We start from the raw sequence: 26,522 nt of genomic DNA on the forward strand, positions 1-26,522 counted from the left end.
TTTATATAAAAGCTTTGTACTTTATTTAACTCCATACAAAATGTGGCGATTAAAAACATTAAATAGGTTGAGTTTTATTTTGAAGATCATTAAGTCAGTTTTTAAAAGGTAATGATTTTGCTTTGGTCACCTCAGCCATCTTTTACTTACAGCTCCCCCTCCTTTGTTACAAGCAGGTGCTATAAACAGCAACTTTCTGGCTTATATCCTTTAGGAGTGAACGAACTTCTCCTTCCAGTCTTACTAATTCTTGAGCTTTATCTTCTAAATATTTTTGATTGTCCTCATATTTTCTTTCTAAATCTATGGGAGATAAAAATAAAAGGTCTGAGCAGTTATACTATCATGATCTCAAAATCAAAGACTAATCCTCTTTTATTATAAGGCTTTAAGTGCTTGAGACAGAGTGAATGGTACTTGACCTTTTAAATAAAAACTCTAAGAAAATAACAAGTTAAAAAAAATTAAAAAATCTACCTTTCAGGAGTTGCAGTTTGCTGTTTGCTTGAGCCAAAAGTGTTTTTGCTTCATTTTGTAGCATTTCTGCTTTCCTTCTGGCATCTGCTGACTCTTCGGTTTTCTTGGCAATTAAATTTTCTACTTTCTTGTACTTTTCATCAAGTTCATTGTCCAGAGTCTGCAGTTCCACATTTTGGTAGAAAAAGGTAACAATGTTAGTGTCAGTAATGTAACTGTGGCAATCTTAGATCATGTAGATGCTAACTTGCACAGCTAGCATTCTGAATTAATTACAGGCCATCACCACGGGTACTCAGGTTTCAAGCTACACAATAGTAAGTAACTGAAAACATTAACTTGAAATGGTATAATTAGATATAACATTGACAGCATTTTTTATTTTATATATTTTTCAGTTATTATTGGAGTATAGTTGCTTTACAGTGTTTGTTTCTACTGTACAACAAAGTGAATCACCTATATGTATGTGTATATCCCTGTTTTTTGGATTTCTTTTCCATTTAGGTCACCACAGAGCACTGAGTAGAGAGTTCCCTTTGCTATACAGCAGGTTCTCATTCCTTATCTATTTTATACACAGTATCAATAGTATATATATATGTCATGTCAATCCCAATCTCCCAGTTCATCTCACCCTCAACTCCCCGTTCTCCCTTGGTATCCATACATTTGTTCTCTACATCTGTGTCTCTTTGCTTTGTAAATAAGATTGTCTATATCAATTTTTTTCAGATTCCACATCTGTGTTAATGTACAACGTTTTTTGTTTTCTTTTCTTCTCTTTCTGACTTACTTCATTCTGTATTCGTCTCTGGGTCCATCCATGTCTCCACAAATGACCGAGTTTTGTTCCTGACATGATTTTTTAAAATGAAAAGATGTCAGAGACATGGTGGAGTTGCTGTAGGTCCCTGGGGGACTGGTTTTTTCTTTGGAGGTGTTGTAGGAGAAATTCATGGAAGGAGAGTTAGAGAAATAGATTTTCTCAAAGGTAGGTGTGCTGAGATCCAAATATTTAGACATCAGAAAAAAGTGGGAGGACCATTGACTAATTTAGGGTTGATAGTGACTTGATCGGAGAAGGCAATGGCACCCCACTTGATACCAGGAAACCAGAGGGAAAAGGCAGATTTAACAAAAAGAAGGGCAAGATTTTAGTCATTCTTTTTAGGAACACTGTTCAAACAATAGCTATTCATAGAAGAATTTCATTGTCAGGGTTTTACTGTTTACATAATCAAGTTTGCTATTTATGCAGAATGTCCTGTAAGATGACTACTTGGCTGATTTATGTTCTTAGACCTGCAGGAAACTAGCCCACAATGAAAAAGATGTGGCAGTGAACTTACTGTTCTCTTTCCCAAAGTCAAGGTATAGGGAAGTTACCTGTACGTACTGCCTAAAAACTACAGTAGCTTCTCGGAAAAGTCTTGATTTCATTGTTTATAGCTTCCTACTATTAAGAGTTTCAACACTCCCCTGAAAAGTTTAAAAAGGTTTCTTTAGTGATAAATATTTACTGACACAAATTTAAAAATTAAATGTGTTTCAGTGATTACGTGGCTTCTAGTGAAAAATTGGGGCTTGAGACTTTTCTCTGCAAAATATAGTACCTTCCAGTGAGAAGGAAGGGGTGGTTAATTCCAAATGAGCACAGAAGAGGTGAGATATGGTTCCCTACTAGCTGTTGTCTGTTAGAGATTGTTAAGCATTTTCTACCCTGCTTTTAAAGATTCTCAAATGGCCAGGTAATTTACTGTTTGCCACAAAGCTCTTCCTAATTGAAATATAAGTTCACTATGCTTGTTAAATTAATTTCATTTTTCTAAACCCTTATCCAAGTTTGGATTTGAGGGCCTACATCTCATGTATGGATATTTTCATATCCACTCCCATTCTTTTCCATCTTTGTCTCTAAAGACTGCTGTTTCAAAACAGGTCACCCAAGATGTTTCTGATGGAGAGCAGTTGCTCCCTTGTCCACACAGCTGTGCAGTAACAAAGCTTTTCTTACCTTCTTAACATCTTCTGCACTTTGTTTCACAGTGTATACTACTTTTTCAATATATTCTGCCTCCCCAGAATTCTGGGCAGCTTTCCGCTTAAGTTCTTCCACATTCCTCTCTAGCTCGCTGATGCGCTGGGAGGCATTGAACAAAGTTTCCTCAGAAGCTGCTGTTTCAGACTCTATCTGAAAGTATATAATGGATTATATTCAGCAAGCCATTAATTCAGGAAGCGGTAGCAAGTGCTATGAATTCAAGTGTAGAGGAAGATTTAAAAGGCTGCTGTGCTGTTCTATTGCTCTAGAACAATAGAAGTAATTACTAAAAATTTCAAGAAAGCTGATATAAAGTGCCCAACTTCAAAATAGTCTCTGCTACATCTCACATCTCATATATTTTATTCTTTCAGTACTTCTGACAGTCTAGGCTGAAATTTATGTAAACTTTTTCTTACTGAACCACTCCCAGGCAGTTTGATGTGTCAAGAAAGCATTTTAAGGACACCTGTAAACTCTGTGAGCTAAACAGTGTTCCCAAGGAAGCTGATGTAAGCAAAGGAATAGCCACATAACTTTCTAAATTAATGTGGGTGGGGAAACTGTAACTTCCAGTCAATTTTAGTTTTTTTTCTATCAACTGTAAATGTTAAGCTCTAGTAGTGGAGATTAAAGCACTCTGGGAGCTGGAGGAATGTTAAAACTATGAAAAATTACTATAGGATTGTGACGTGGCATAGATCCGGGAAAGTTACAACTGGAAGCTGTAAGTACTCAAGAATTATTTAGGGAAAAAGTATCTCATCTGGGCAACTGGGGAGGGTCCATGTTTGATCTCTTTTCAAAGTATAATCAATAAACACTGATTTTTTTTTTTTTTAAAGCTAGCCAAAGTAAGCGTGACTCATGACAGAAGAACCAGTTTCATTGAGCATCTAATTTTTCTTAAAAATGATCTTTAAGGATGGTTCTATTCTGTAGAATAACTCTGAAGAATAATGTCATAACTAATGGATCAGTATACACATATGCTCAAAGTTGTAACTATTTCAAACCAAATGATTCTTGATCTGAGAGTTCACCCATTAGTTAGAAAACAATTCTTAGGGAGTAGTTATTCTTAGGAGAAGGCAATGGCACCCCACTCCAGTACTCTTGCCTGGAAAATCCCATGGATGGAGGAGCCTGGTAGGCTGCAGTCCATGGGGTCGTGAAGAGTCGGACACGACTGAGCAACTTAGCAGCAGCAGCAGTTATTCTTAGAAGATAACCCTTAGAGTAAGTAAGTGAATAGTTTGTGTCAAGCTTTCATTAGTATGGTTTAGAGGTTCTCTTTCTTACTGTTTACCTGAAACACTTAACTATCCTCCAAGGTTTCATCTTTAAATAAATTGCATCATCAAGCCAAATATCTAGCCTACAATTCGATTAATAGTTTCCATTTTGCTTTTCAAAATAGTCATTTTTTAAAAAGTCACTTAAAAGTTCATTTACATGTTAACAACACACTGACAAGAATGAAAAACCTAGAGATAAAGCAAAGGGTTAGAACATAATCTGGTGGGAAAACATAATTTTTCTAAACTTAAGTAGCCCGAAGAAAGGGCCTTATATATATACTCAAAGTGGCTGAGGAACTGTCTGGCTTCATTTTACTGAGAGTAGTGGAATAGAGGAAGATGGGCTTATATTAACTAATGGTAGGGAAAGCAGATTGAAAAACCATCTCCCTGGTTTTAAATATGGGTTGTTGTCTTGAGAAGGGGAATTGGCAGCAAGTAAGAGAAGCATCTAATTTCAGAGTTTAAGTTTTTAAGGCTGTGAATAATTCTTTTTTTAGTGAATGTCTTTAATATTTGGTAGGCTCTAAGGGCATTTTGCGTGTAAGTTTCCCATGCATTCTGCATAAAACAGATTGTCTAGCTGTAAGAGCTCTATTGTTGTTTAGTTGCTAAGTCATGTCTGACTCATTTGCAACCCCATGGACTGTAGCCCGCCAGGCTCTTCTGTCCGTGGGATTTTCTAGGCAAGAATACTGGAGTGGGTTGCCATTTCATTCTCCAGAGGATATTCCTGACCCAAGAATCGAACCTATGTTTCCTGCATTGCTAGGTGGATTCTTTACCACTGCGCCATCTGGGAAGTAAGAGATCTATCAGGTTCATCTAAAATTAGGTATTAGAAGCAGACATTTTGGCTTTCATTGCTTTCCAGTGGTTTTCAAAACTACAGTAAAGTTTTTGTGAATGATCACCTCATAAATCTAGTCTTAACTATGTAGTTGCTTTTGGGCTGCAAAAGCTTGCTCTGCCCATCCTGTCTCTCCATCTGGAGATGTTCTAAAACTGAAAATTAATTAATAGTATGTTTCATACTAAATAGAATCTTATTCCTTGAAGGAACTGGAAACTCTTATTATCTTTCTTAAGGCTTTTTATGGGGATGCAAATGAAAGGGGGTTTAATGTTTGTTTTGAGGCTCCTTTTTTCCCCTAGAAAACAAGACTTTTAGCATCTGTGCTAAGGGAGTAGTTCAGATTTATTAAAGGACTCCTTTGATGTTCAGCTGTAAGAATTTTCATAGGTAACTGTCAGACGTGCTTCTTTTCTGACAAGTGTATGTCTGTGTGTTTTCTCCCATACACAACAAGGACTGCAGTCCCTTACCGAAGTGAGCAGGTTCTGGGTTCCCTGGATGTCTTCGTCTGCTTGTTTAATTGCCTTCTCTGCTGCAATCTGGGCCTTTTCTGCTTCTTCCAGAGCTTCCCTTACCATGTCTGCAGTGACTTTAACATCTGTTGCACTTTTGCTGAGTAAAAAGAACAAGGTGATATATTATTGATACATGTGAACAAGAAAAAAGTACTTGGTTTTCTTTTAAAGACCAGCTTTCTTGAAGTGATGCAGAGAGACTCCCACGGGTCACTCAGTGAGAAATGTCACTGATGAAAGAAAAGACTTTACTCCATGCTAGATACACAAAATGAGCTCCGCTAAATGGCATATAATACTGTGTTCAGATACCTGGCTCTTTGAGCTTCTTCTAACAACAGCTCAGCTCTGGCAATGTCAGCAGCACTTTGCTGTAGAATAACCTCTACTTGAGAAAGGCTTTCAACTCGTTCACGAATATCTTCTGTCAAGTTCTGTAACTGCTGTGGAGTGCTAGGCATTTCCATTTTCAAGACTTCGTTAGCAACTGCTTCAATGCTGTCTAGGTCAGCACTATCTTCTGTTAAAAGTAAAAAGCAAACATGGTTCACTCTTTCAACCATAATGGTCATCTGCTACTGTGTGTTCAGCCTGGTGGGATTATACCAAGCAAAGGTACTTCCTATTTAAGGGTTTTAAATTTGAGTTGGGGATATGAGACCTACACACAGGAAAAGTAATGCAGACAGTGCATACTACTGGAGTTGGTGACAAGCTGGGTTGTCAGGGAAGACTCTGGAGGGTGTTGAAGGATGATAGGGTTTGAGAGAAGAAAGAACATCTCTGGATGGAGAGACAGGATGGGCAGAGCACGTTATGTGGAAGTTGAGTGAAGTGAACGGTTCAGATTGTAGAAAACTGTACAGGCAAAGGTAAAAAGCTGGAACTTGATCCTAAAAGGTAATGAAAACTTTCAGTTGAAAGACTACTGCTGTAAATGCAGATTTAAGTGTTGAAATCTCTAATGAATTATCTGGACTCAGGGAATTAGAGAATCTAGTCGAGAGTCAATATAGTTGTCTTCAAGGAGTTTCAAATGTCAAGTGTGAAAAGAGAGGAAAAAATACCATAGTCTAAGTATGTCATTGATTTTTAAGCTTTTTTTTTTTTTTAAACTAAAAGAATATTAAAATTATAAAGCCCAGGGAAATACATGGTTGAATGATGACCATCACATAATATTCCATAAGATATTCTTAGCAAATACTGTTGGCTCCTTACTTACTAAGCTGTTCTCCCTTTTTCGTTACTAACAGAATACTGATTTTGTTCAGGTGCTAACCTGTAAGTTAAGGTAAGCTTATCAGCTCAGAGTTAAATACTGATTAGCCTGCCAATTACAGTAATCCCATTACTGTATGGAATTACTGTATTAGTGACATCTATACATGGTACTCATTTCTGGCCAGTGAGATTTATGGAAATGACTTCTCAAAGGCTTCTGGGAAAGATTTCCTCTATTTAAAAATGATACAATAAAGAAATAGCTGGTGTCTTTTTCCATTAGCTATTATTGTGTCTATGGAGCTTTGGCAGCCACCTTGTAATGAGGAGGAGCTAGCCTGAGAAGAGTTGATATGCTTAATTAAAATGACAGGGCAAAAAGATGAGAAATGCATGGATGCCAGAATCATGGAGCTACTACTGAACTTATGTATTATAAAAGACATCTCTGTTTTGATTACGTCCATTTCAGTTGAGAGTTTTAACTTGCGACCACAACTATCCTCACTGATGGAACTCAAACTGTGACCAGCAACATTTATGAGCTGGACCACAAATCCTGGAGATTTTCTATTTCTGTACAGAATGCTTAAGGTATAGAGCTATCTAACCATAAATAAAATATCCTGAAAACAACAGTATTGCAAAGCTTTGGGGACAATGCCAAAAAAATCCTTATAATTAAGGTTCTAATGACATTACATGTATTCTCTAACACAAGTTCCAAATTCAATTCTCACAGTACATGTGTGACTTCTTGACTTACTACTTGGGTATCACATCAAGTATGTCTTATATCTGCATGAATTAGAGATTATTTACATACAGGTACATAAACGTTAAGAAATGAAAATATTTCTTAATATGGAAATACTTTAAAATTTGGAAGTATTTTATCCCCTGCAAAAAGTTGATTTTATCAAAACTGCAGATTTGAATTATGGCCTCTCCAACACTCTTTAAAAATTGTTTTATATTCCAAGATAGGAAGAAATGTCTAAAAGTAAAACGAAAAAATTCCTTACGGGTCAAAAAGTTCCTGATTTGCTTGATCAGATTTCTCAGATCCTCATTGTTCCTGTCCACTTTTTCTTTGGTAGCATTGGTTTTCAACAGAACATCTTGAGCATTCTGTTTTGCCTCATCAGCCCTCAGTTTTGCTTCAGAGACCTATATATGGGCATGGGAACAATGTTACTCAAACAGATGAGAATACTATAAATGGTTCAGAAGATGGTGAAAAACTAAGTATTTGGAACCATGGGTTTTAGAAACGTCTCCCATTCAACCATACTACTGTGTAGACAGAGTAATCAGTATATCAATTCCTATAACAGCGGTCTTACATAGCTAGGGCTAGCATATACAATTTTTTCCCCCAGTTTTTTGACCTGTAAGATGTTCTTTAGTCTTTTTCTCAGGTACTGACATACATACTTCAGTTAACATGAAGCTAATACTTCATGTCACTTCAGAAGAATAAAGGCTCAACTGAAATAAAAGCTGGATGTATTCATAACCCTGGACCCATGGTTATTAACATGGATATTTCAAATTATCATAATGAGAAATAAGCAAATTCTTAGCCCACCTATGAATAAAACCTCATATCCCTGACCTCACAAAAACTTTTGCCTTTTCTTATTACTCAGCATTTGAGATTGATTTCTCCCTTTCAGGTCCTCCATAACTGAAATCAAACAAAAATAGGCCATCCACTGAATTACCATCTTGGAGAGCTGTTCCACCTCAGCCAGGGCACTCAGGACATCTTGGTCAAAGTCCATGGCTTTCTGCCAGGCGCTGTGTGCAACAGTGACCAGCCCACCACAGCCAGGCCCGCCACACTTCTTTTCTCCTTCGTCAGTTCTGCAGTTTGGGCCGCCACATTCAGTCTCGGAACAGGAGGCCCCTGGAGGCGTTCCACACGTCTGCAACAAAGCCAAGGAACAAGCACGGGGTGCAGAGTGAGTCCGAGGTAGCCAACAGCTGTGCAGGGCCTGTGTGGCCCAAGAGTGTGTAGGTGGTCCTCGGCAAGGGTGCTTGGAAAAGTGTTTAGGAGTGAGAAGCAAAGAGCTTAGGGATAAGCCAGCTTGCTTCCTTCCAAGGAAATGGTGATTTAACCCTGCATCAATGCTTTCAGTACCTTCTGCCCTAATACCATAGGGGCTCTGTTCCATCAAGTTGAAGTCGGCTGATATGAAAGCCAAAGAATGCGTCCCCTTTCTCCTAACTGGTTGAATTTACCAAAAGAAAAAATGGTATTAAGAACCTTCTTTAGACCTAGCAGCCTGCTAACTGTTCTGGTAAAAAGGGTGATATGAAAGACCCATAATCAGGCCTTTTAGTAACTTTCTGTCTAGTTAGGAAGACAAGAAAACTCTAGGGAAAACAGCCAAAAATAGGTCAGATCAAGAAAGAAGGAAAGTAGACGGAGATTACTGAGGAGTGGGCTGGTGGGATTTTTAGCAGGAGAAGTGGGGAACATTCCACATGGGAGAGGAAGAGAGAAAATAAAGGTGGGTATAACTTTTCCAAATAACCCCCAAAGCGCCTGCCAGACTCATCCTCTCTCACCTGCCAGAAACTTCCAAAGGCTTGGTTGTAGAATATATATGGCAAATTGCTAAATTACAGGTTTGCTATATGATGGGAAAGGCTGAGCAGGAAGACAAACTGTGTTTAGAGCTATTTTGTTGAAAATGCTCACGTTGAAAAGAGGGAAAAGCTATACTACAGTGAAAAATAGTTAACAGAATACTCCCAAACAAAGCAAGTACTTCTTTTAAGAAGTAAAAGAGTAGTTTTTTCAAAATACAGTCTACTCTCTTAACTTCATAGTTCTGTGATAATTATCACATTATCTCTTAAAATAATACTCTTTCATGTATCTGGTTTATAGCACATAAAAATCTTCAGAAAATAAAGTTTATTCTGCATGCTATACAAGAACACAAGCCTTAATCAAGAAGGCTTAAGACCTCAGGGATACTTTCTAAAAACATTCTAACACCCCAGAAGATCTGTTTTATTTCATCAGCCTGGCAAGCCTGGAAAAAAACATCGTCAGTCTAACTGAATATACACAAAGACAGAACCAAAGGTCCCTGAAAAACACAAAGGAGCAAAAATCTTTCTATGCAAAAATTGGTGGTGTGGAACCTAAAAAGGGAGTTCTCACAAGATTGTTAACAAGCACATACAATGAGAGATGGGAAGAAGGTGGCAAGTGTCTAGGCCACTCACCTGATGGAAAGCAGCTCAGGGCAGGGCTCCCGTTCTTAACAGCCTGAGGAACCTGCCGCAGGCCACCTATTCCCAAGATGCCCCTTGCTGCAAAGCAGACATCCTCTAGCATCCTTAGCTGCTTTTCATTTTAGTTTGGAGAAATTGGTGATGACTAGTTTTAATTAGGATTTATAAGGAAGGAGTCGATACTGAAGAAAGGCTGAGAGTTGGTGTTTCATGCCTGTGTATGGCAGCTCTGTCTTATGTTAGGTGCAAGTCTGTATTGCTCTAGGACTGTTTCTGTATTAAACCAATGGTAAGAAATCTCCTAACTTTCCATTAGGTGCTATCAAGTTTCCTAAGGTAATGAAAACATAATCTTGTAGGCATCAATTAAATTTGTCATAATACAGCACAGTGTTTCTGTCTGTTTCAGGAAGGGAGGACTGTCACCAAGACAAAATTGTAATGAAGTCTGAACTCCCAGCCTCCCATGAATCCACTTTACCCCTTCTTGTACTGATCCTCTATTTCTAAAGCCAAGAGAGCAGAAGCCTTATAAAGGTATATAAACAACACCCTGCAGCTTCTCTCAGATAAGTATTCTTCTATGAAAAATAATAAGGGAGCAAGAGGAAGAAAAACTTAGTTTGGATTTTTTTTTTTTTGGCTTTCTGCCTGATTTCCATTAAACCCACTACTCAATTTCATTTGACTCCAGAGTTATTTTTTAAAAGCTTCTGGGAAATAAATTTACTTTCTAGGCTGGTCTCAGGTTAATCTTAACTAGGTAAAGTTACTAGGACAAAGGAATATTTTAACTAATACCTATCCATGAAAAAAATTCTTTAGCTCCCTTTATTTTTTTTAGGAAGTCTCTCCAAGAATGATTCTGAATTGCTTCACTGGGATGCAGTTTGCACTTCAAGTCAGAGCAAAGTTAAAAAAAAAATGTCCACAGTATAAAAATAATCCCATTTAGATAAGAAGTGAGTCAATTCAGCAGCATGGGAGAGTAGTCCTGATTCTTTGGTTGTACCACAGAGAAACTCACATGCTGCTGTTTTTAATATGGCTTGGTCACGGATACCCCAGACTGGGCCAGAGACCGGTTTCCCTCCTGCTGACTCATCTGCAAAGTGGACAGTGTTAAAGACAAAGCAGGGTCTTTTTTCTCTTGTAGCATGGCAGCCTGGGGGCCACACTCTCAAACCTTACCATTTCGGCAGCAGCTGAAAGGTCAAGACTTTGTAGTTTGCCTGCCAGTTCATCCAGAAGGCGGGCCTGCTCCTCCTGTTTCTCTCTGAACTGCGACTCTCGCTCCAGCATCAAATCTTCCACCCTGTCTCTAGTGAGGGCCGACTGCTCCACCGTGCTGTTGGAATTTGTGGTGGAGGCATTCACACGCTCCTCAGCCTCTAGAGACATCTGGAAATACTTGGTAATGCTGTCCAAGGCGCCTAGAGCATGAGATGAAATTGCCCACAGTTAATCCCCTTGTACCCAATCTCCCTAAATTGACCATATGGTTTTGTTTTAAAATTCAAAGAATAAAAACCTTAAAGAAATATAACTTTCTTCTCAGGATCAATGAATATACTTTGTTCCATTGGCACCTAACTGTGGCTCTGGAGGATGCCAAACATCTGGATTAAAAAATTAAATCAATCATGAAGATTTTGTTCCTACACAGGCAAGCATCCAGTTCTTTCTAAATAGCTGGTATGAAGCAACTTGTAGATTACATGTCCAGATGAGTTTTCCCTTTTCTCATTTAACTATTTATATCCACTCAAATGGCTAATGTTATATACATAAAACAGCCTGACATGTTTTGGCTTTAAGGAACTAGCTAAAAAAAAAAAATAATCATGCATAAAACATGATGCATAGAGTGATCTGACATATTTTACTTTCTTTTGCTTTGAGGGGAGAGGGTCCTATATAATATGGCCTACGATACCAATAAATGATTTGCAAATGTGATTTCCTGGTCAAGTAACATTCTTGAATATAAAATGATTTGCAGAAGTATCAACTTGATTTCTTAACTTTTTATAAGAGTCCCTTTTCAAGTCATACCAAGGAGGTAAACCACTAAATGGAAAAAAAAAAAAAAAAAATCAGGAAACGGATGCCATTCTACCGCAAAGACCACTGCCCACTCCATGCAATCTCTTCTGTGCCCCACATCCCACACTGATAAAATGAAGACTTTAATCCTCCTTTGTGCCAGAGACTCAATGAGGAAAAGCTTTAAAATTATTACAAAGCACTTACTTTTCTTCTGAAAGTGCTCCATTAAAAGGTTAGTTAGTAAAATCCATTGTCTAGGATTAAGTATTTGCATTAAAAAAATGCTCACCCCGAATATCTGAATTTTTGATAAATTCCAACTGTTCAGCAAGCTCTTTCACTGTGTTATCTAGACTTTCTGCTTCTGCCTGTAGAGCATCTAGTTGTCTGGCTGTGCTGTTATTTTGCATAGCTGTGTCAGACAAATCCACTTCTACTTGTGCCATCTTTTCTGTGACATCTTTAGTTAGTTTCCTGTAAAGAGAAGGTAAATGAACTTAAGGGCAAGAAACTAAAGGGAAACTGAAGTCTCATTTTTACATTTTCCACTAATACTGTATTCATTACTCTGTAATTTCAAACCAATTCAGTAGTTTGTAACAGTTCATCTTCAAGTACTGGTTTTAATCTTATCATTAAGAGATTATGTTAAATCTAATGATTTTTCTTTCTTCAACGCTTTGAAGGAAAACACAGCAGTTCCACTCAGCTGTGTTGTGACAGATGGGCTATTTGAGGGAGTCAGACTATCTGATGTAACAGGAGCACACATCCAGAGCATGCGTCCCACTGTGTAACATAAGCAGCTGCAAGCCCATACAATTCCACAAACCCAAAAGACATAAGTGACTCCCATGTACAATTATGGCTCCCAGCCACCTGCCAGAAATACTCTTATCTGAACTTCAGGGATTTCCTTCAAGAAGAGACATGCAGAAAGAAAGCCCCATGGCCACCAGGAAGACAGTGGAAACAAGGCAAAGAAGCTTTTCATACACACCCCCCTTCAGACAAAGTCCTATCAAAGGAGCCACCTTCCACCAACAAAGCAACCCTTTCACTTTTCCTGAGAAAGAAAGCAGCATCACTGAGGATGGAATATGATAACCATTTAGTTTGCACAATATTTCACTTGGAACGCAAACCCAACTGCCTTTGTTCTGTATCTTCCTGTCTCCAAAGCTGTACTTTCGGCATCTTTGTAAATTACTCGCATATACAGTGTGCATGTGTGTACATATCACAAAGAAAGTACAAATCAAGAAGACCTCAGCTCTGGGTATCACCTAATGGAGTGTAATTGTCTTCTCAGGGATATAATCATATAAAAAACTGGGAAAATGTAGAGATGCTGAAAGGTTGGGGGCCATTCGAAAAATGATATTTAAGGCTGAGATAATACCATGACCCAACTCAAAGGAAATGTGCTTAAAAGGATTTGTGGGTTAAATTACATTTTGTAAACCTGATGGCTTTTTTTCCTGACCTGAGGCTAGTTTCTTTTTTTCCAGTGCTTTGCTTTTATTAATCTGTTGATTCCCAGAAGGCTTTCATTTCTCCTCAGGTCTCGTACAATGTTATAATTAAAAAAAAAAAAAAGTCAAACCTTACATTGTAGAGTTTTAAATAATGCCACTTGGGATCCTAGAACATGCATCCTTGGATACTGTGTTGAAAAAAGATTAATGAAATTAGTTTTCCTGAGATGATTACAATCTGTGTGATTAGATGAAGAGTGAAGGTAGAACCAGAGCTGTTGAAGGAAGGCAATCGCTCTTCTGGCAGGCTCCCGAAGGACACCCGAGTTTTCTGTTCTCCCTTAAGATGCATGACACCAAGGCCAAGAAATCATTTCTTAAGTGGGGTTGCATTCAGACCAGGGCCTTTTAAGGCTTGTTATCGCTACATGTAAGAAGGCTGAGCTGTACTGTGGTCTTTTTTTTAATGAGGTAAAATTCCTCATTAAATGCATTATCGCCTCACATCAGACATCTCCTAGCACCCTGATCAACCACATGATCTTGGGCACAAGATCTGAGGCTTGAAGTCAAGGGACCAGTTACTTTCAATCTAGAAGTTGTAGGAAGGACCTCCTACAAGGTACTTGAGCTAATGTCAGCTGTTAGCTTCCTGCTTCTCATACACAGTGTGGAGATCAATGAAAAGTCCGTCTGACTTCTTCGAGATGCTGATTAAAGTCCCATCACACAGAAATGCTCCTGCAGTTCTGGCATGATGTACTATTGCCTGAATGTATAGGATTTAGCCATGAAACAGCCCCCTTGCTCCTGCCAAATGGGGAGTCTCTAATAAAAACCCATAGCATTTGGAGAAGCACATATGCTCCATATCCTTTCCTGTTTTGTCCTTTAGCCTAGATCTTATTTTGCTGTTTTGGGGGTCCTTTCTGGCCAAGGGAGTTGGAATGTTTGAGAACAGGGAAGATAACTGGGAGAAATGGGAGAAAAATAATCTCATTTCATAGAAGTTCAGCATCACTCAGCTCAATTCTCTCTGCTTTCACTGGCAAAATACACACTCTCCAATCAGAGATATGATTACCCAGAGAAGGACTAAGAAGAGGAATTTTCATCGTAGGGAATCTGCTAAAATTGGATGAATGAAGCACGGCTCTAGTGGACCAACAGCTGAGCAGTAGAAATAACCTAGAAATAGGAGTCTTAACTTGTGGTAATGGAATTTCCCTGGAAGTAGCAAAACATATGACAACAACTTATATTTATAATGTTTTCTGCAATTACATTACCATTTCATAGATCAATCCTTTTGTTACTCTGTAAGGGAAAAGTAAAGATTATCCTCCCCTCCACCGCAGGCGAGAAGGGAGGCTTGGAAGTGTGTGAGTCATTTTAGTTCACAAGCCTAGCAAGTAACCCAGCTGTGACTGTTAGGGATCCTTTGTCTCTGGATCCAGAGACATTCTACTGCCCATGAGTTATTGTTTGCAGAGAAAAGTGCTGAATATAATGTGCACACATTCTGCACTGCAGTCTCTGCAACTGTGGGCCCAGTGATGCACCAGTGTCCACTCGCCCCCAAGCCCAGAGCAGTGACTGCCAGAAAATGAATGCCCAGCATCTATTTTCACTCACAGCACTGACCACCCCTCCTGATGGAAGCACCACGCTGTTGATTCACCAAGTTGAAACAAGATCGTGAGCTGTTTTACTCTGGCTTATCAACTACTTACTCTGCTTCCTCAAAGAGATTCCCGATGTTCTTCAGTGGCTCGGCAGCTGGGCTCTGGGCCAGGATGTCTCTGATCTCATTGACTTTCTTCTCTACTGAGTCCACAGTCTCCCGGTAAGGCCCAATCACACCACTGATCTTCAAGGCCTTGGCTTTCTCCAGGAACTTCTGGGTCCTGTTGGTCAACTCGGCGATGATCACGTCCCAGAGAGCAAAGCACTGGTGGCAGGGTGTGCAGTCGGGGAAGACGCCCGAGTAGCCCCGGGTGCACTTGTCACAGCGTGGACCCTCCACACCCTCCACACACACACACTGGCCAGTGGACTGGTCACACTGCGGTGTCTCGATGCCCCTGGGGTCGCAGTCACAGGCTAGAAGGGAGACAGCAATGCTGGCTGAGCCACTAGAGCCCAAACACTAACTGCCTAACCCTCAGCCACTGTTACAACAGGAAGGTCTGTAAATGGCCTACGACAGTTTACCAATGACCCTCCCAGAGACTGCAGCTGCTCCCTCCACAACACGTGGTACCTCAACTCTGGCTAACCGCTGCTCAACAATCATAGTGATAATAAATTTTTCTTTAAGTGAACACCATTGTGCATCATTGTACCTGCCTTTGTACAAATGGTTTACATGTATCGTCTCACTTAATCCTCACATAACCCTATGGGATCCAAGTGTTATGATCATCAGTTTTATAGATGTGAAAACTGAGGTCTAGAGAGATTACGTGACTGCCAAGTCTTGCAGCAAGGAAATGGCCAAGCCAGGAGTCTAACTCAGCACTTTGCAGCTCCAGAGTCGGTGCTTTTAAGCTCTGTCTTGCCCCTGCTCCCCTTTTTTTTATCTGTCTGTAGATCTTATCAGGGCAGGACAGGTTCTGTCAGATGACACCCTGAAGATGTGAGGCCTCTGGCCTAAGATAGAGCAGTAATGAGCAAGCAACATACCAACATCCCTCTACCTGGTCACAGAGCAGTGAATGGTTGATGAAATGCAATAAGGTTGATAAAGAGAAAACTAAATGAGAAGGAAGTCTCAGGAATTCTAAGTGTCTGGTTAGAAGGCTTTCAATTAAGTATCATCTAACTTGTGGGTGTCAGCCACTGTGATAACCACCCCTAGCACTAAGAGCACAGGCTCATAAAACATCTGAAGTGCAGAGGCCTTGGGACCCATTCAGTCCCAACCTCTCGCTGGCCCGGTAGGGTTGGCATCTGAAGCAGAATCAAATGGTACAAGGGGGAAATCTGTGTTCTTGGTCAGTGGACTGTGGCTGAGATTACTTACCACAATGCCTGTGCCATCGAACCCTGGCTCAGAGTCCCAAAGCTCAGCTGACTAACTTAGTTTTCTATCAACACTTGACATTTGTACTTGTTCAGTGTTTGAATAACAAAAGGCCTGCAGGTGGCACTAGGGGTAAAGAACCTGTCTGCTAATGGAGGAAACTAAGAGACTTGGGTTTGATCCATGGGTCGTGAAGATCTGGAGATGGCAACCTGCTCCAGTATTCTTGCCTGGAAAATACGATGGAAGAGGAGCCTGGCGGACCTCAGTCTATGGATTGCAGAGTTGGACACAACTGAACATGCGCACACACACACCCCTTATCCCTGGCCTTAAACCCCTTCTGGAAAAAGGTGGGAATAAAAATAAAAACAAAGATCCTATTTCCCTAAGTAGATTGTGGACTCCAAGGGCAGAGGTACACCTTTAACTCTCTTTCTATTCTCAGCTCTGTGTACAGGGTTAATTCTCAAACTGGAGTTCAACTGTCTTTGCCAAATGAGGCTCTACCCTCACTTTTGATACAGGCACACAAGAGACATCAACACACCCCTACAAAAGAAAATAATCTTCCTAGGACTCAATGTTAATTGTGGCAAAGCACAACAATGTTCACTGCAACACTACTATATATAAAATAGATAACCAACAAGGACCTACTATATAGCACAGGGAACTATACAATATTTTGTAATAACGCATAGTAGGAAATATACATAATTGAAAATATACATATAACTGAATCACTGTGCTGTACACCTGAAACTAATACAACATTGGAAAATCAACTATATTTCAGTTAAAAACAAAAAATCCTTCCTGAGTCAATAGTATTGTCTCCAAAAGACTTTCTAATGAAACGTTTTCCAGAACCAATTTCATGGATGGTCCTGAGAAACAAAATACTCTACCTTCCGAAGCCAGAAAGATGTGTGTTTGTGGCCTGGACCATTCACCTGACTCTCCTCACACCTTGCTTTGTATTGTTGCTTTAGCTTTTCCTGGCCTCTGTTTGCCAACTACAATCCACGATCTCAAGCACCAAGTCTGAGTATAATGGTGTTGTAATAAAAACTCAGGCTGCCTGCTGGTGAATCCTGTCTTCCCCACACCCAGCTACTCGAACCTAGGTGGGACAAAAACTGAGTCATGCTTTCCATGTCTATAAGGGATAATGATTATACCTAGCCACTCTTAGGATTGCTTTCAGGATGAAATGAGAGTTCTGTGATCAAGTAGGTTTGGGAAATTCTACGTTCTCCTTTTGAAAATTCAAAACAAACAGCATGTTAACGACTCAGAAGAATTCTGCATTAAAAATCTTGTTCCATTTTTTTTTTTTACCCAGTCATATCCCAAACTCATTAGACTATGGGATCTTTTTCTAGCAGAATACCTAATGACAACAACGCCTCCTCCCCCCTAAAAAAGGGAAAGACTTGGGAAAACCACGGCCTCCATCAGTTTCTACAATCAAAGAGACTGGGAAGGACTCGGCTAATGCTTGTATCGGAAGGTTTGTGTTGTTTAGCCTTCAGGAACGGATTTCCATATCATCTCATAGAATTTAGTCATCTTCCAAAAAGCTGTAAGTTACCTAGGTCATCTAAGTCCTACCCTCTCAAACTCCAGCAGGCATCAGAATCACGTACAGGGCTCAGTTAACACATTCCCCCCATCTCTCCCCACAGATCTGGAATGAGTGGGGCCTGAGAATTTGTATTTCTAGTAGTTGCCAGGAAATGCTGATATTGAGGGTCATTACACCCCATTTTGAGAAGTACTGACCATATTATCTTCCCAGCTGTTCACCTGCCTTTTGCATGTTAAGTGTATGTGTATGTGGGGGGTGGGGGTAGGGGTGGAGCAATCATGACCTTCAAGTTCACCAATGTAAGCTGATGAATGGACCTAAGGACTTGTGTAAATAGAGGGCCTTCGTGATGTCATTGGAAATGAATGAGACTGTCAGTTGCTACTGTCCTGCAGGCCCCAGTGGGTAGCCCTCTATGGGGCTTCACGTGGCCCAGCAGATCTGTCCTACTTTTTTTTTTTTTTTGGCCACACTATAGGATGTAGGATCTTAGTTCCCCGACCAGGGATCAAACCCAAGCCCCCTGCATTGGAAGCAGAGAATCTTAACCACTGGACCACCAGGGAAGCCCCAGATCTGTCCTGCTTTACTGTTATGCTTAGGATGGGGACAACAGTGCCAGATGGTGCATATGCTTTTAGTTTGCTTAGAAAATCTTTCTTTCCCGAAGATAATGCAAAGGTACAGTCAAAGAGGTTTTCACTGAATTCATGCTGGGGGCAAGGGATGTGTGCATATATTGGGTTTATTTTTAATTTCTCTAACAATTGTTCATTTATGTCATTGGAATAGGCATGTCTTGCTCTCATTCTGTCATGGCCTCTTTGAGGGGGAAAATATTGGTCCCAGACTGCGGGATTTAAAAGGCAAGTGGCCTCTCATTAAGACTTTCCTTGTCTTTCACACAGCTACGTATTTTCTCATAAGGAGAATACTTCGCTATGACCTAAGTCTTTCCAGAAGCATATTGCTAATGAGACAATAGCAGAAAGTCTAAAACTGTGCCCTCCAACAAGTCACTTCAACAGAAAGGTTAGCAATGGAAGGCATATTTGGCAAATAATTACATAATGTGAAAAAAGCGGTCATGTTCTTTCCCCAAAATCTACCTAATTCTCATCCCAGCTGATCTCTGGACCCTGCCCCTCAAGACCAGTATCCCAGAGGGCGGGCAGAGCTCCGGCACCTCCAGAGACCAGGAGCTGTTTGCCGACCACATTCCTCTCTTCCATTTGAAAAGCAGAGTCAAATTTCATAAATGGCTGGATTGCAGTTTCATCACTGAAAAAGTCTGACTACCCCAAAACGCATCAGGTTTTCATTTCAAACTGAAGCTGGGAAACTGTTAAAGCACCAGTAGACATGTGCTTCCTTCTTTTATTAAGCTTCCAGAACTGCTTCTCTGATGAGGTCACCTTGGAGGCAAGTACTAAAAGGCCCAAACTTACGACCTTGTAAAAAATACCCTCTAAGAGTATTTCCTTTCTGCTGAAGCAGAAAGGTTGGTTCTCACCTGACAGTTTAAAACTTTACAGACACTAAAGCTGTGAAGGAGACTCTCCAACCTCACATTCACTGGGACTGGGAAAATTTATGAAGTAATTGTACCGGTTGTCTCCGACAGGGCCATTGTGTTTTCTCCTCTTTTCAGAGGAAGGGATAGGAGTCCAGGGGACCTGAAACTCAGTGTGGCTTTAAAGAATGGCATTATTAGGTAGAGGACCAAAAACTTTCTCTTGGAAAGCAATATATATAGTGAAGGTTGTTGCCTGATTTTTAAGATGAACAAATCATGAAGATGAAGAACAGCATTCTAAAAACAAGACTGTCATCATTTTAATGAGCCATGAGAATTCCACCTTCATATACAAATATATTCTTGGTTACGTGAGCAGTGGGTCGTCTCTATTTTTACTAAGTTTTCTCCTCATTTAAAACAAGAGTATAAAACTATTAAGTATAAAATAAGCTACAAGGAGGGATTCCCTGGTGGTCCAGTGGTTAAGAATCCACCTTGCAATGCCGGGGACATGGGTTCAATCCCTGGTTGGGGAACTAAGATTCCATATGCTGCAGGGCAACTGAGCCTGTGTGTTACACCTCCTGAGCTGGCGCACTCTGGAACCCGTGCGCCACAACTACAGAGCCTGAGCAACCAGAGACCATGACACAGCTGGAGGGCCCACATGCCACAACGAAAGACCCCAGATGACCCAAAGAAGAAGACTGCCACCACTAAGACCCGACGCAGCCAAATAAATAAGTACGTAAAATAAGCTACAAGGATATATCGTACAACACAGGGAATATAGCCACTATTTAAAAAAAAAAACAACTATAAATGGAGTATAACCTCTAAAAATTGTTAATCACTATATTGGACACCTGTAACTTATATACTATTGTACAGCAGTGATACTTCAACTAAAAAATTAATAAAACATGATCTCTAAGAGGTAGGTAGATGAAAAATAGTATACCCATTTTACAGACTCTGAGATCTGGAGGAAAATGTCAGCAAGGAAATAGCAGAATGGGAAACAGCCTACGTGCCTCTTTCTTAGCAGGTGTCACTTTCTGCTTTCTTCGTATCCTTCCCTTCTTGTCTGCAGACCTCCTCTGCCCCCGAAGCAAGTCCATCCTCAAGGGCTTTCCACCATCTGATGACACTGAATCTCCTCTGTCTCTCCATGAAGACAGTTCCCATGACACGCCGAGGCCTCCGGTCCCTCCTGGCTCCCCCTCTGATGCCTGCAGAGCTCAGCACCTCTTGTTTCCTGCTGTTCTGCTGCTCCACCGGCTGTTTCCCCCCAGAGCCTGCAAGGGGCCCCGACCGGGGAGCGGCTCTCCTCCACAGTGCCCACTGCCCCTGGGCACACTGGGCAGTCACTCAGGCTTGTGTTGGTCCCCGCACCTTTCCTTTTGAAACTTGAAGCTGCCTGGGGACCAAGAGAGTGCTCTCCTCAAATCAGGGGACAGGGTTTACTCCTTTTTGTCATGAACCTGCCTCAATAGATCCCCAGGGATGTGCTCTCACGCCAAAGGTTAATTCTTGCTTTACTTCGGCATTTCTATTTTGCTCTAAGGGAAATTTCAGTACTTTCTAATCTCTGAAATGTGATTTTATTTTTCTGTAAATTCTCTAACCTCCTCCAGTCCCACATTTTTTTTTTTTTTTTGGCCTCAGTAGTATGATTTTAAATGGAAGTTTCAAGTTTTGAAACGGAAGTTGGAGAATGAATAGTATTCTCCTGCAGAAATGAGCTGGCTGTCTGGCCCAGGAGTTGGTAAATGTTTTCTATAAAAGGCTCCATCATAACTCCTCAACACTGGCACTGCAGCAGAAAGGGAGCTCGGACAATATGGACACACTGGGCATAGCTGTGCTCCAGTCAAACTTTACTGAAGTGGGCTGTGAGCTGGATCTGGTACATGGCTATGGACAAGCCCTCCCTCTACTAACAAGAATATCTGCAATTCTCTAAAGAGTCAAATTAAATCTGACTTCCTGAGCCACCTTGGAAATAAAGCAAAAAAGTGAGTGATTATAAAGTAATCCCAGCCTGAGAAAAGATGACAAGCATTAAAAAAACAAATTATGTCTGAGCAAAAATGTATTTCGATTTTCTACCAAAAACTACTGGAAATGAGAAACAAGCAGGATGAAAAAAACAGCCAGAGCCTCTCACCTATGGCCCATATTTCCAATCAGCCTGGCCTTTCCCAAGAGCCAGAGGCCTTGCCTCTGCAGTCTGCCAGTCAACAGAAGATTCCTCCTGTGACCCTTTGACTCCTTAGGGCACGGGACAGAGCTCTGGGCCGAGGTTTTTCTCGGGCACGTTCAGGACTGGGTGGGTGAGCTCCTCTCCAACCAGCACAGTGATAGGCTTGTTCAGACTCAGGCCTGTCGGCCAAGAGCCCCAACCCGCCTGGACAATGGGCACATTCAACAATTCACGAGCTGGAGGCTCAGCTCGTTTGTCTTTGACATAACCCCATTTTTTTCCATAAGGAGAGTACTTAGCTATGACTTAAGTCTTTCTATAAGCATATTGTTAGCGAGGTGGCTCCAGAAAGTCTGAACTTGTGCCTTGTTCAACCGAAAGATTTGAAATTCACTCCTGGGCAGTGAGTGACCTAATTTGAGAAGACTGTTCACATTTTCATTCCCCATGGTTCATTCTAATTTCAGATAACACCTACTTGTATTCCCGCTGGTTGCTGGACCCTGTCCCTTCAAACTCTTGCCCTCCCATTTCCACTGGTGACTGTGCTCCTGAGCTCGATCTGCTCCTGCATTCTTGTCCTTGCCCTCATCAGATTATTCTGGTCCTGCTCCAATGGCTATCCTGTGCGCACAGGGCCTGTGGCTGGCCAGAACTCCCCCACTGCTGGCTGCAGTCAATTCTTGCCCTTTCTAGGTGCCTTGTCAGTTATGAACTTCCTTCATGGGGTGTCAAAAGCATTTGGGTCCCCACAGTTTCTTATGTAACAGGCTGACCTTTCCTCTGCGTAAAACAAACAAAAGAAGTTGGCGAACATCAATGCCATGGATTTCTTTTCTTGCAAAGTTTCTAAAACATGATCTCACTTTTGACCTAAACAAGTTGATACTGTACTTATAAGCCACAATTGCTCTGGCAGATTTAGAGGTGAAAGTTTAAAGATTAAAGGGTAAGGGGTAAAGTTCTGAGTGTTAAGTGAACAATTCTCTGTTTGACTCCGACTCTGGGAAACAGGCTTTTCATGCTAGCTAACAAAGCTTAGATGGAGCAAAAGGTCAGAAAGCTTTGGCAGTCAAAGCTATTTTGCCAATGACACATGCTGACAGAATCAGGCTATAAGCATGATAGAACCATTATCTGGAGAAAATCAAGCCCCTGGGGCAGTATAAGATTGAGAAATTTAACAGAATAGTGGTGAGAGCCCTGAAGAAACCAGATTTTGAGCAAGATTTTACTCGCAGGGGACCTCCTAGAGCAAGTGGTCCACTGAACGTCATGGACCTTCTAAAGGGAGTGAGAAGATCAGATCCCATTAAGAACCAATGTCGGGGACTGAAGAATGATGTATACGAGTACATCTGTGTATCGACACAGCCCTCGTCATCTCCTCTGTGGAGCAAACATTCATCTCATCTAAGATGCTGGCACAGATCCTTCTGGCTACACAGCGGATGAAAGAAACAAATCACAGGCCATTGGCTCTGGTCGTGTCTACTGCTTGAGTCTTTGGACTGTTAAGGAACATATGAGCTGACTCTGAAACAACACGCAGTTTCTAGATTTGTGACTTTCAACAGAAGATTCTGAATGAACTGCTAACCTAAAAATCTATATTATTTCTCACTACAGTTCACTCTAAAAAAGAGATATTTTAAAAATGCAGTGTCTAACAGGGACCCAGAATGTCATATGTATAATGAAGAAAATATATCAAAGAGCAAATAAGAAAGTACAGAAGACATTTATCCATAGTTATAAACTTAAAACATAAGGAAGAAAACCCAAGTAGGAAAGAAAGAAGAGGAAAACAGTATAGGAACAGTCTACTAAAATCTTCTCCAAGAATGCTTTTAGTTTAAGATCTGAAAAATAACCTGGCAGGTAAAATATTGCAACAGATAAAAATTAAGCAATCCTTCTGATTCACATGACTGTAGCAGTATCTTGTTCTTAAGAAGACATCAAGCTTGCCCTCAAAGTCCTAGTTAGTCACAAGCCTAAGGGAGAATCGGGGTTTTCATCACATTTAACACATGTGGTGCTCCCGTCACCTGCTCCTTTGTTGCACATGAGAGTTCTAGGATGTTACCCTCCAAGTTCCCACTGGTGGGGAGTGACAGTTGAGGGCTTTAACCGTCAGCACCATCTGCTTGTTTCACCGGGATCAAACCATCTTACCAGAACGTTTAGCTCTGCTTGTGCCGACAAGGAAGTTTACCCCAAAATACTGTTCGGGGGGAATCAATGTGCAGAACTTGATGCTGAATATGAGCTCATTTTGCTTAAAAGCATTTCAAAAAGCCATTCTGATTACTCAGCCATAAAATAGAACGAAATAATGCCATTTGCAGCAACACGGACAGACCTAGAGATGATCATACTAAGTCAGAGAAAGACAAAGACTATGAATCACTTACATGTGGAATCTAAAAAACAGTACAAATGAACTTATTTACTGAACAGAAAAAGACTTACAGACAGAGAAAATAAACTTATGGTTACCAAAAGGGGAAAGTGGTGGGGAAGGGATAAATTATAAGGTTGGGATTAACACATACACGCTGCTCTATGTAAAACAGAAAAACAACAAAGACCTATGTACAGCACAGAACTATATTCAGTATCTTGTAATAACATATAAAGGAAAAGAATCTGAAAAATATATATATAACTGAATCACTATGATAGTCATCTGAAATAATGTAAATCAACTACATGTATGTTGTTCTGTGTCCGACTCTTTGCAACCCCATGGTTATGAAAGTCAGCTACATCAAACAACTACCAGGCTCCTTTGTCCAAGGGATTCTCTAGGCAAGTATACGGGAGTAGGTTGCCATGCCCTGCTCCAGGGGATCTTTCCGACCCAGGGATTGAACCCGGGTCTCCTGCATTGCAGGCAGACTCTTAACCGTCTGAGTCACCAAGGAAATCAACTATGCTTCAATTTAAAAAATAGTAAAAAATAAAGCCCTTCTGTGTGATCTAGGGTGTGTATGTATGCTTGTCTGTGCTGAAGCAGACAAACTTCAGCCCCGGGGAGCGAAGCCAGCAGTCAGCAGGTGCACTTTCACCACCTGCATGTCTCTAGGGCTAGATAGCTTCCAGTTTTTGTTGTTGTTAAACAATAAGCATGCGTTTCTTTTGTAATTCAGCCTAGTTCTTATAGACAAGTTCATTTGTGCTATACTGGCAGAAAGCTCCCACAGACACCCGGCCCCTCCAGTCGCGAGTCCGGCGCCCATGCTCACCTCGGCACTCCACGCTGGGGTCCCCCCAGAAGAGCTCCTGGCATTCGCTGCAGGTGCGGCCTCCAAAGCCAGGCATGCAGTGGCACTGCCCTGTGAACTGAGGCCAAAGACAGACCTGTGTCAGGTCAGCTGCAAGGCCAGGAGACCTAAGGGTCTGCCCGAGAAGGCCTCACACCTGACCTGACCGAGAACAGGGAACCTCACCCCGATCGTGGGTGCTAAGGGCCCCAGGCTTGCATCTCCTAAATGCTCCTCTGTAAGTGGGGCTGGGAAGGCCCAGATATGTTCCCTTTTGTTGACATGTTTCCTCACTCGTATCCTCATACATCACTCACAAGCCTGGACCACCTGTGACTGTGTGTGACACACCGTTCTGTGCGTGTCAGGGAATAGGAGAACTTTCTATAATGTTGGCTACTGTTATGTGGCCCATTTCAGGCTATGTGGCTAAGAAAAAAAAGTCTGATTCAGCAGCCAGGTATTGGAAAAAATGGCCCCCCTGGTCCATTCTAAAGTGAGCTGCTCCCACTGCTGGTGGGGTCCTAGGCTGCTGTGCCCCGGTGGTATCCAGTGAGGACTCTGTGCACATTACTTTACATTGTCCCAGCCCACGGGGGCAAGTGAGGGCGGATTTCCAGTCTGTGCTGTGTGTGCCAAGCTGTGTGTCCTGGTGCAAGGCTGTAACCACAAGGAGGGGTCCCTTTCTCTAACTGGGGCCCAGCCACCAAAGAGCTGTCATGTGGACTCAAAGTCCTCTTTCCCTATGCTGTGATGGCTGCCCTGGGCGACAGTGCCTCACCTCATTACAGGACGGCCCGAAGGAATGAGCAGCATTGCAGTTGCAGGGGTCGCACCCTGTCCCACTGGCCAGTTGCCAGGTGTTGGGCGCACAGCGGTCACAGTTCTGGCCGATCACGTTAGGGAGGCAGAGGCACTGCCCGGTGGTTTTGTCACACTGGCAGTCAGAGCCGTTACAGTGCTCTTGCACCGTGCCCAGGTAATTGCAGACACACTCTGAAAAAGAACAACCTGGTCAGGTGTACTTACAGAGGCCCACTCAGCAGATACACAGACAATGCGAAAGTCAGCTACATCAAACAACTACCACTTTCTCTAGATTTCAGCCTGGAAATGCAAACAAGAAGAGAAAGGAATGGAGGGGATTAAAAAAAGAAATTCTAAAACTGTGGTTCTTCATCTTATGATGTTCCACACAGCTCTGACATTTCTCAGGCAGACATGCAAAATGGCTGGCATGTATTTTCAAAAAATACTTGATTTAATAAGTGGCTGGTGAATCATTATAAGATTGAGGATTTAACTGGAAATAAAAACCAGGCTGTGGGAGCAGAGATACCTAATGATTTCAAACTCTTGGCAGGAAACTGCAGTCACGGCTGTGTGAACCATGGCAGGTACAGCCCTTTAAACTAGGAAGGCTTGAAGGAATCCAGTCCTGCTGGTCCTCAACATTCCGCACGTGTTTGTATCAACAAAGACAGGGGCCTGGGGGCCGTGCAGGGGCAGCAGGAAATACTGGCTGATCTCGCGATAAGAGAGAAATAATGAGTTCTGAAAGAGATATTTCAGAGATGTTACTTCTTTCTTTTCCTTAAGCTGGAAGGCTCTATCCATCACTGACAAAAGGGTAGACCAAAGTGTGTATTTAGGATGCAGAAGTCTCAGCCCATCAACAAGTCCACGGGCAGAACATAAAATCAAGCCACT

General features: G+C 41.4%; 1 protein-coding gene across 1 annotated transcript in view; it reads right to left on the minus strand.

Moving 5' to 3' along the window:
• Positions 1–26,522, minus strand: part of LAMB1 (laminin subunit beta 1) — a 74,689-nt gene continuing 48,167 nt past the window's right edge. The window contains exons 23-34 of the mRNA XM_081535993.1: positions 25,594–25,808; positions 24,795–24,891; positions 14,933–15,302; positions 12,011–12,195; positions 10,864–11,105; positions 8,145–8,348; positions 7,443–7,587; positions 5,506–5,713; positions 5,149–5,290; positions 2,495–2,671; positions 478–637; positions 1–303 (exon numbers count right to left, since the gene is read on the minus strand). Of these exons, the coding sequence (XP_081392119.1) occupies positions 167–303; positions 478–637; positions 2,495–2,671; positions 5,149–5,290; positions 5,506–5,713; positions 7,443–7,587; positions 8,145–8,348; positions 10,864–11,105; positions 12,011–12,195; positions 14,933–15,302; positions 24,795–24,891; positions 25,594–25,808 (2,282 nt within the window). The 3' untranslated portion in view covers positions 1–166. The remainder of the gene's footprint in view (positions 304–477; positions 638–2,494; positions 2,672–5,148; positions 5,291–5,505; positions 5,714–7,442; positions 7,588–8,144; positions 8,349–10,863; positions 11,106–12,010; positions 12,196–14,932; positions 15,303–24,794; positions 24,892–25,593; positions 25,809–26,522) is intronic.

Source organism: Giraffa tippelskirchi, chromosome 10 (assembly GCF_054371585.1).
Source record: "Giraffa tippelskirchi isolate mGirTip1 chromosome 10, T2T-mGirTip1v1.2.pri, whole genome shotgun sequence".
Lineage (NCBI taxonomy): Eukaryota > Metazoa > Chordata > Mammalia > Artiodactyla > Giraffidae > Giraffa > Giraffa tippelskirchi.